General features: G+C 37.2%; 1 protein-coding gene across 2 annotated transcripts in view; it reads left to right on the top strand.

Annotated features, from left to right (window-relative positions):
• The first annotated feature begins 867 nt into the window (after window positions 1-867).
• The window catches only part of khdrbs2 (KH domain containing, RNA binding, signal transduction associated 2), a 56,114-nt gene continuing 46,005 nt past the window's right edge, over window positions 868-10,976 (top strand). Inside the window, exon 1 of one of the 2 annotated variants that reach the window (XM_077237137.1) lies at window positions 868-1,102. In XM_077237137.1, the coding sequence (XP_077093252.1) occupies window positions 1,012-1,102 (91 nt within the window). In that variant the 5' untranslated portion in view covers window positions 868-1,011. The remainder of the gene's footprint in view (window positions 1,103-10,976) is intronic. The other variant, XM_077237136.1, reaches the window with a different exon arrangement.

Raw genomic sequence — 10,976 nt, 5'->3', positions numbered from 1 at the left:
CTGTAATTATGTTCGCAGTTCACAGGCAGACAGTAAATATGACACTTGGGGTGCAGATGTTTGCCAACAGCATGTAATCCATTCAGTTATTAATTAGGCAAGCTGGTCCTGTCCCTCTTCCTCCTTCCACTGAACCCCCCCCCCCCCCCCCCCCCCCACTTCTCTGTCTGCGTCTTCTCTACCCTTCTCTTCTGTGTCTATCTCTCCTTCCCCCTCACATGTGCTTAGCTGCTTGGCTAAGTGTTGTGTGTCTGTTTGCGAGTGTTTGCACTATCTGTGACTGTCTGTCACAACAGCTTAATCCATGTTGGCAAACTGAGGCAAATGGGAAATCCACTGATTAGTATTCATGGCCGTTAGCAAATTTCCCTTCCAACTCTGCCGTCTGCAATGGAAAACTTATGTTTGTCGTGGATATTTATTATTTTGCATTTCCAATTAACAAAACATTTTTTTTACCACTATTCATAGTATGAACCTTGTGAAGAATGATCTCCATCATTTAATGTTGATTTCAGTAGCCAAATCATAACAATACTTGCATATCCTGTTCACATACATTTGTCTGATGTCTTTCCAAAGCAAATATGCAAAGGATATCCAATGTAACTACTGCCTGAGAGTAAAAAAAAAAGAACTGATTTGCACAGAAGATTTGGTGTTCAGAACCATGGACAGGGGTGACAGATCAGCGGTTAGTTTACAGAATGTCCCCAAATTTAATCCTACACACAATATCTGACATTTGCATGCAGTTTGCTCTCTGCCATGACCAATCCAGATGTAGATGGGCGGAGTGAGAGTACAGATTTGGATTCTGAGGTGGGGGGTTTTACATGAGACTCGAGGAGATGGGTACACTGCATTGATATCTTCCACGTTGTGCGCGAAAACCACACGATCCCTCCCCGATATTACGCAGTCTATTTAAACGCAACCACACACCCATTCCATCACTCACCTCTGTGTCGTCTCACCTGCACTCGCGGTGTTCAGGAGAGGAATCCAGTGATGGATCAAGACAAGTACCTGCCGGAGCTCATTGCCGAGAAGGAGAGCTTAGACACGTCGTTCGTGCACGCGATGCGCCTTCTCGCGGAAGGTAAACTATCCTTTCTTCTGCCATCATTTTTAGGCTCGTATCTGTTTGCTGTTTTGTCGCTGCTGTGCATTGTTTGTGTCGCTGTCGCGTATACAATATACATTAATCATATGGACGCCTGTTCTTGAACCATGTAAGAATGAATCAGGCGTGTCAGGTGTTTCATTTATGTTTTCATGAGGTCATTTAGTTAGTAAAATAAGGGAATAGTCATCAGAAAGGCTTGTCTTTATAAATATTTTGTGTGTGTGTTATGTTAGTGTTTTCCAGTTATTTGTAGGCTATGCTCAACTTCGTCCGATCAGAAATTAGAAGCAACACCTTTTCAAGCACCACAAACCACAAAATATATTTGGCGGTTGTTCTTCTGTTCATGCCGTTCAAAAAGTTCATGTGTTTCAACGATGTGTCGCATCTTAATTTATCACAGAAATGAAACCCTGATTTCAAGCAAAGGCAAACGTGTAAAATAGGAAGCGTCTGCGTCACATCGTTGAAGCACATTAACTTTTTGAACGGCATGAACTGAAGAACAACCGCCTCATATTTGGTTTATGGTGCATGAATAGTGTTAATGTAGCCTAATACTAATTCTTTTTACAATTTATATGATGTTATCTCTCATCTTTATTTAATAGCCTAATCAATATGCTAATTATATAAATGACTTCCAGGGAAGTCTGGTATTTTGAAGCAAGTTTTTTTTAAAGAAATGAAACGTGCTAAATTATTAAATGAAAAAGTAATTTGCATAACAATAATAAATACAATTTGATCAAAACATTAAATACAAAACAATCACAACGTTATCGACTTGTAATGCTTTGCACGTAGGCCTACCGCCCAACCCAGCGGGTTTTTTTATTTATTATTACCTCATCTGCCTAACGAGCTTTTTTGTTGTTAACGTTGTATTTGGCTATGCCTAATTTTATTCAAACTCTGATCATAAGCTACTGATACGTTTGAAAACCAATTTTCCAATTATGAAAACACTATGAACTTGTATGAAAAAAGAAAAAACTTTTACTCCCCTTGGGGTAATTCTGCCTTTAATTAACCTCTTAGGTTATAAATATGCTGCTCTGTTGATCAAATGTTAGCCTATCTCTATTAATTTGTTGTCCAGCACAGGGAAGTTGCTTAAATATTGCTTTGCCAACCCCATTTTTCAAGAGTGTAAGGTTATAACGACAACCAAAAATGGTAGCATTGCTATGATCTGAAAATATTATAGTTGGGTAAGATAAAAGCAGTCCTTGAAAGCTCATCAGATAGTAAGCAGAGTAATTAAGAGGCAATTACGGCTATTACAAAGTACTCACACTGGCTCAGATTATCTCAAGTGCAGGGAAGCACAGTGGGGTGCGTGCTGTTGAATAAGCATGCTTAAACGACAACCGTTTTAACTGGTCTAGGTTATCAGGAAATTGTAAACATTTTCAAACTGTAAACTTCAGTTTGTTTCTTAGAAGTGTACCTGCAGCACATGCATCTGTTGTTTTGTATTAATTCTTGAAGGTTAGATTCATCTTCTTTCAAAAACAAAAAAACATTATTCAAGCTCATGATATGGCGATGAATTTGATCAGGCTAGTAATCTATTCCATCTGAGAGTTGGAAAAAGAGTGAGCTGATAACTAAGGTTCTGAAGAATTGGAAACTAAATCTGGCTGTGCATTCTCAAGAAGGGAAATGCTACCAGGGGTTTCTGTAACAAATGTGTCCAGTAAACAACCTCAAAATGGTGCAAAATAATTAGCAGTAATCTTAAAAACAAATCAAGATATGGCTCTTCACAAAAGGGATAATAAGTCATTTGTATGCTATCTTTCAAATTAACTAAATTGGCCATGGTTGTGAAGTCACCATTATTCAATCTGAATATTTTGCCTCTGCACAAAAAGGCTATTGAACTAGAATTAATGGTAATTAGTGGCAGTCTAGTAAAGATACTTAAGATATTTAATTGAAGTAGACACCCGCTGTCTTAAAAGACTTAATTTGTAGTCCTTTGCCCCAAGACATGCAGAAAAACAGTTTGTGTATTTATTTGAATCTGATTTTCTTGGTTATATTTAGCTATTGTAATGTTCAGAGTTATATAATCACGTCATAATATAAAGTATGCTATTTACTCCAAAATACATAAAAAGAAATTTAAAAAAATTACTGTATTATCTTTCACGTTGGTAGCACATTAGTAAGACTGTTTCAATAGTGGCAAGGATTAAAAAAGCAAACCTTGTGGTTCGTTAAATTTCATGCTGAGCTACTGGTAGCCTGCCAGTGTTCATCCAAGTACATTTTTTATTTGTTTCAGAATGTCGAATGATAGTACACTGCATGTACCTTTAGGGCCAGAGAACAGTACAGCCGACCAGAACATGGGTAGGAAATGATTCTGGCCCATGCTCAGGGAACATTTTAACTTGTGTTTCTTGTTAAAGATTTAAAACTCTACACTGTTTTGTTTGCTGTACATTTTGGGATATTAAAGGAATTTATATCGAATACTTTGACTCTCGACATTTCTGGGTTTAAGAAGAGTTCAGGCAAGGAGTCTCTCACAGCTTAGTTATTTTGGTACAAAATTTGTCACACCCTTTAAGAGGGAAGTGATTAATATTACAACTGCGATCAATACAAGCGTAACTTATCCTAAACACCAGGCGGCCTGGAAACAACTGACGATTAAGCACTGGAGCTAATGGCCCGTGCCTGCTGTGTAACTCTAATGTCTAGACCTCTGAAAAGACACAATTCCCGTGCAGTATATTCACTGTGAAAGAACTTGCGCAAATGATTAGAATGGCTAATTTTCTATTTTTTTTATAATGTGAAAAAAGAACTGATACTTATCAGCATATATTTTAGTGCAATAAAGCAAAGTGATTTTTTTCGAGCTACAAAAAAATGAGATGATAAAATGAAGCTTTTGATAATCTGCTCGACTTTTGGCTGTTATCTAGGAGATAATTTGACTTGCAAAACAGATATAACTGGATCACATAATAGAAGATGGCTTTTTTCAGTTAATCTGTATATTGGTATCTAAAATAGTAGTTCAAATTAAAATGCCCTACTCATTATAAAAAAAAATGCATTAATGTTTTGTGATCAAGCCAAAAATGGCTAGTTTTAATATTTTGTGGGCTCTGTGATGTGAGGTGGGCAAATAAAGGGCAAGTCATTGACAAATAGTTTTACGGTACATCATCCGACCATAGGCCACGTCCACTGGCATTCAATGTACAACTGACACCTGGCACGAGCGTCGCCTCAATAGCAAATAGAACCCATTATAATCACTGACTGTCTACACTGGATTCAGTATACAGGTGCCCGTTCAATTTCTGACGTTCTCCACTTGTGTCTGCTGACAACAGGAAACATGGATGAGTTAAAGAGCGTTCACTTCGACACGTCCTGTTTAAATGGCTCATTTGCCTCAATGTACAGACTTCAGAAGGACATTCACATGAGAAACGAGTGGATGGTTTAGTTGTAATTGCATCCTGGATTGAGTCGGAGGATTATATGTTGGTAGGTAGCATTTGACTGAAGATTGTTTTCTAAACGAGGCACAGTGTAATGGAAAGTTCGCAAAGAAACATTTGTTGAAAGACAAAGCCAATTGTATTGGATCTGACTACATCACAAACTGTAAGTAAACAATGAGATAACGCTTTGTCTGTAAATGACAGTTTTATATGAATAATGTTTTTAAAGCTTTCATACTTTGCAATGACGTTAGCCAATCATAACAGTCGCCGTTTTTTGAGCCGACCCATTAAAAACGGAGCATTTCAGACTGAGGGTTAGAATGAAGTTTGAAAATAATATTTTTTTTTTCCTGCATATGTCTATTTGTTTTTCTTTGTGCCAAAAACATTATTAACATTATAAATTAATGATTAATAAAAAATATGTGACATAACCCCTTTAAGTTCATGATATATTATGACTTATAAGTGATATAAGCAAAATGGGTTGACAAGTTTGTCTCAGAAACTGCAGAGAGATAGGGGAAGTTTGACTGAAGGAGATTGTTTAAAGTTTATGCATCGTCTCAGTCCATATGCTTTGATTTCCAGGTAAGACAGTCCTCTTCAGAGAACCACCAACCTGGAATAAGCTGTTCCTCTTGGGGGAACAAAGAGAATGCTTCAAATTCCAGTCTGTCATTTTGATCTTGTAAAGCACATTGCTGAATTGCTTTTATAGAGGTGACTTGATGCAAACTACTTACTTTAGAAAAGGACAGACTGCTACTACATCCACTTCAGAGTCCGTTTTTATAAAATAGAGCCTTTTGCCTCATAGGGACAAAAAGTGAAGCACAAAAAAAATCTGCTTAAATTAAACTGCTTATAGGAATGGATATTACAGGTGGTTTTAAAGATGAGGCAGGATTTTGCGGAAATGTTTCCTCCCTTAAGAACTTTTCGATACGGAGATGAAAACAAAATGTTTAAATCAAAATGCTTTTATTTGATTTAAACAGCTGGTCATTCATTGCTGGACAGATGTTTGTGGTAGATGGTGACTCAAATGAAAAGTGGTACAATTTTTTTTTTTATCAGAGAATGCTTTTACAGTACATATATTATATTAAGCTTTTCCACAACTGTAGTGATTAAATTGTGGTTTAAACAACAGTAATATACGACTCTTAAGGATTGCTGTGCCTGATAGGGAAAATTCTTCCACTACATCTTATATAGAACAGCATGAGTGTCATATTTCAGTAATCAATCATAGTCTATCATAACCAAGGACATAATATCTACAGATCTGTTAGTATCTCAATGGCAGTTGCTCATCTGGTGCATCACTAAGTGGTAGTATGAGATTTGGAATCGGTTTTTTGCTCATGGCAGCTCTACAAGACTACAAACAGTCCCAAAGACCTTCACAAAGCATCTTAAGGTGTGATGTCAAAGAATGCTTTCAAGAGCTCTCAAAAAGTACACTGTGTACTAAAGCGATTTTTTTGGTACTTTTTAATGCCAGATGGTGATACAACATCTACCAGCAGAGGCTAATGGGGTTAACCAACAATTTATAAAGCATTTTTGCTTCTGTCTAACAGAGATTCATAACCCATTGCTTTGAGTTTAGTGGTTGTAGAATAACTGCACATATTTGCAGTCCGTATTAACCAGGATTTTCAAGTGAATCTATTTCTGTTTGAGGTTTAATACACACATTTATCGTAGGTCAAATGCTTCCAGATGTCTTAAATTACTGATAATGAATGCAGTTGATCAAACGTGTGATCTAGCAGTAACCTTGTACTGACAAAATGAAATCATTATGCCAGAGAACTAAAGATAAAATGAATGTTTAATGATATGTTTCTTTCATAAGCAGCCTTTTAACTTGATTTAGTCCACCTGCAGAATAAATATGACCTGCGGATTGCATAGTCACAGACATTGATAGACTAACTATCGCAATCTTCCGGACATTAGTATGTAGAGTGCGAGCTATTTAAAATGGGTATGTTGATAGGATCAGCTGTTCCTAACAGCTTCCCATTTGAAACCTTATCAAGCCACAGCTCTCTATCACAGAGTAATCATGTGCAGGCTAATAGGTTAATGCCAGCTACCTTAATATTTTGATAAATATGTTGATGTTGTTCCACAGCTGAAATTGATAGATGGCTTGATACCCTGTTCTAAATAATAAGGGACGTGCCAGGTCTCTTTTATGGTTTGTAGGCATTGGAGGCCACAGGAAGACATAGCTGTGAGCTTCTAGAATTGTGATTCTAAGTTTTTATTTTTATTTTTGATACCTCCTCTCAGGCTTATAGATGTAACAAACGATTGCCAGCCACCTCACTGTATATTTGTGTCTCAGCATCATGATTCTTTAGCATGTTGGCTTCCTGGTGTGGTTGGCTGTGAAAACTGAATAATGATGCCTTCGGAGGCAGTATTTGGAGGTAAGAAGGCATCAAGGAGGAACAATGAGTAACAGTCCCTTTATCCATGTTGTTTTTTGAAGCCAGTGTAGATTTACATCCTTTGCTGTCTAAAATATCCCACAATCCTGTGCGGTTCAAGGTTGGTGGAAAGAATAATGGAGTGGCTGAAAATAGTTCCGAATTTTTCATTTTACAATTTTTTTTCAATGTTTGTATACATTTCTTCAGAGAAAAAGGTACAAAGCTCACTTTTTAAGCATTACTTATGAGGTATTGTCTTTATAAATTTCACCAGGATATTTTTAACACGATTTGAATTTTCCCTTGGTTTTCTCAGTAGCATAACTGGCACAGGCAACTTGTGTTTGCTGTGAGATATACGTACAGTGAAGTGCACTGTATAGATTGTGCCTGAAACTCCAGCTGGAACAAAGGGTTCCCAAGTGCCTTTGTTTCTCTGGCTGGATGGCAGGTTTCTTTTTCTTCTTGCTGTTGCAGCAACACATTCTAAAAATGGGATGCCTTTACACTTGCTCTGAGAGCCAGCGAGTAGCAGTCTCATGCGAGCGTGTTCGGGGACTTGATGAAATATCATTCTTTGGGGAGAATGGGAGAAGGCTGACAGCAGATTCGAATGGATTTGTCCTTGTGCTCCTGGAATAATTTGCATGTGTTTGCTCATATGGCAGATGTTAATGTGCACTTTGCCAAATGAAAATGGATTAAGTATGTGATTTAATTTTTAAATATTTGTTGGGCTTTACACAGGTGAAGCAAATGTGTGGGATCTAAAAGCTTGCAGTCTCTGTCCCTGTGCTCTTCTCAATGCTCATCTGTAGTGCTGTGTGAAAGGAGACTGAGCAAAGCTGGAGCAGACATCATTTGGTCTTTTTAGTGCATGACAACCACACACTCATTTTCTTATTCATGCATAATATGAGCCCCCCGGCAAAAGTTCAATTAAGGAATCTTCTTATGATTGGGGAGCCATTTAAGAGATTTGCTAAAAAGCATGTCAGAATGATTTTAGGCATGTTTGTGTTTTTGTCTCTGTGTTACTGTTATTGAGATCTTCAAAGCTGCATGAATACAGTCCAACTGTCTGCAGTCTGTAATATGTGCAATGTATGTTTAATGAACAATTAGTGAGTCTTTTCTCAAATGAATGTATGAACATGAGAACACTTTGTGTGTGTGTGTCTGTGTGTGTGTGTGTCTGTGTGTGTGTGTGTGTGTGTGTGTGTGTGTGTGTGTGTGTGTGTGTGTGTGTGTGTGTGTGTGTGTGTGTGTGTGTGTGTGCAGTATATCATTCAAAAGTTTGGGGTCAGTAAGATTTTTGTTTATGGAAGAAATTAATGGTCGTATTCAGTAAGGAAGTATTAGATTGATTAAAAGTGACAGTAAGACATTTATAATGTTACAAAAGATTTCGAATAAATGCTGTTCTTTTAAACTTTCTATTATGAATCCTTGATAAACGTTGATAAGTTTATCATTTGCATGTTTTTTTAAGCCTTAAATAAATATTTAAATATTCAAGCACAAGAAGAGCAAAAGAGAACTCAATTTAGCTCTCATGGGCTGTGCGAGCAAATACTGAATTGTGTTCTTTTTCATGTCATCTTGCACTTGAACAGACAAATTCACTCAAAATTGTCAAAATTCCCATCTTTGCAAGTATCCTAGCAAATCTAGGTGGTTATGTCTTAAGTGAACATAAACATTTGCGGGGGGGGGGGGGGGGGGGGGGGGGGGCGCATGTGTACAGTATCAGTATTGGTTCCATGCATTGTCTTAAATTGTCAGATGCAAAAAAAAAAATTGGGCCAGTAGAAAAAAACCCTTAGCGTCGAGCCCTGAAGGATCATGTGACACTGAACACTGGAGTATATATAAATATAAAATACCTTCTACCTGCTGGGTGAATTTGACATTCTGGTGTAAACAGGTCTGTTTATTATAGCTGATATTTTTAAAACATGATTAGATGATAATTACATTTAAAAAACCCTTTGTAATACATTAACTCTCCTGATTCGTTTAGCGCCACTCTAACTTTGTTACGGCCCCCCGAAATGTGCAGAAACCAACTGTGTTGGCATCTGTCAACCAGTTATCCTTTAGACCTGACAGTTTATTTTCCTACTTATTATAAGTTCAGAGAGCAGGGGAGAGGAGTGATGCAGCACACGTCAGGCTCACTTTTATTCTAATTATGAAGCAAGACAGGATGTTCTTTACTGTGGAGGTTAAACATTACCGTTTGGTGTCTAGAAACATCCGGGAAAAACCATTATCATTCACCCTGAATTGTTGTGTTCAGCCAATACAAAAAATTTGTTTCGGAGACATGAATGCTTAATGCCAGCGTTAATATTTGACTTAGAAGCATCTACAATCCCAAATCAGAAAAAGTTGGGACATTTTGTAAAATGCAATAAAATCAAGAATCTGTGATTTTTTTAATTCTATTTAACCTTTTATTAAAGGGTTAGTTCACCCAAAAATGAAAATTGTGTCAGTATTTACTCGCCCTCATGTTGTTCCAACCCCGTAAGACCTTTGTTCATCTTCGGAACACGAATTAAGATATTTTTGAAGAAATCTGAGAGCTGGATCACTCCTCCATAGGCTTCTTGAGGGAATGAACTTGCCGGCCTCGAAAAGTTATTAAAGACATCGTTTAAATAGTCCAAGTGACTACAGTGGTTCAATCTTAAGTTTATCAAACGACGAGAAAACTTTTTGTGCGCAAAAAAACAAAAATAACGACTCACGTGTACGTCACACGCATCACCCACATGACCAGCGTCGGCCAATAGTGAGCCTTCATGTGACGTAGCTCTACGCTATTACATTAAGTTAACTGACTAGAGGCCAACAGAGACGGGAATGTATAGTTGAAATAAAGTCGTTATTTTTGTTTGTTTTTGCGCACAAAAAGTAAAAAAAAAAAAAAAAAAATTTTTTTAAAAATAATTTTTTTTTTAAATTTTTAAAATTAAATAAATAAATAAAAAGTAAAAGTAAAAAGTTTCCGCAAGTTTTCTTGTCGCTTGATAAACTTAAGATTGAGCCACTGTAGTCACTTGGACTATTTTAACGATGTCTTTAATAACTTTTCGAGGCCGGCAAGTTCAATCCCTGAAGAAGCCTATGGAGGAGTATGGAGGAGTGATCCAGCTCTCAGATTTCATCAAAAATATCTTAATTCGTGTTCCGAAGATGAACGAAGGTCTTACGGGTTTGGAACAACATGAGGGTGAGTAAATACTGACAGAATTTTCATTTTTGAGTGAACTAACCCTTTACCTGACAAAAGTACAAAGAAACGCTTTCCAATGTTTTCACTGACCAACTTAATTGTATTTTGTAAATATGAACAAATTTAGATTTTGATGGCTGCAACACACCCCAAAAAAGTTGGGACAGAGACCAAATAAAAGTGAAAGTTTGTCCAAATTAGATTATCCAACTAATTTGAAACAGTCCACAATGAGCAGGTTATTGGTAATAGTTGAGGGTATCATGTTTGGGTGTAAAAGTGCTTCTCAGTCTACTTAAGCAAAGATGGGTCATGGCTCATCACTTTGTGCCAAATATCATGAGAGAATTGTCAAACAATTAAAAATCACATTTCTCAGTGCAAGATTGCAAAGCATTTATGCCTTTCATCATCTTCCATACATAATATTGTCACAAGATTCAGGGAATCCAGAGAAATCTCAGTCTGTGTTGGGTAAGGCAGTAGACCTCTGTTGAATGTGCGTGACCTTTGAGACCTCAGATGGCATTGCACAAGATACCATCATGCTACTCTGTCAAATACAGACACGTGCTCAGGAGTAATTTGGAAAACCGTTTTCACTGAACACAGTCTGACGCTGCATCAAGAAATGCCACTTGAATCTCTGTTACGCAAGGAGAAAGCTTCTT

This window comes from Siphateles boraxobius, unplaced genomic scaffold (assembly GCF_051911475.1).
Source record: "Siphateles boraxobius isolate OS27281-9 unplaced genomic scaffold, OSU_SipBor_1 20, whole genome shotgun sequence".
Lineage (NCBI taxonomy): Eukaryota > Metazoa > Chordata > Actinopteri > Cypriniformes > Leuciscidae > Siphateles > Siphateles boraxobius.
The sequence above is the reverse complement of the archived record's forward strand: the minus strand, read 5'-3'. Positions and strand labels throughout refer to the sequence as shown.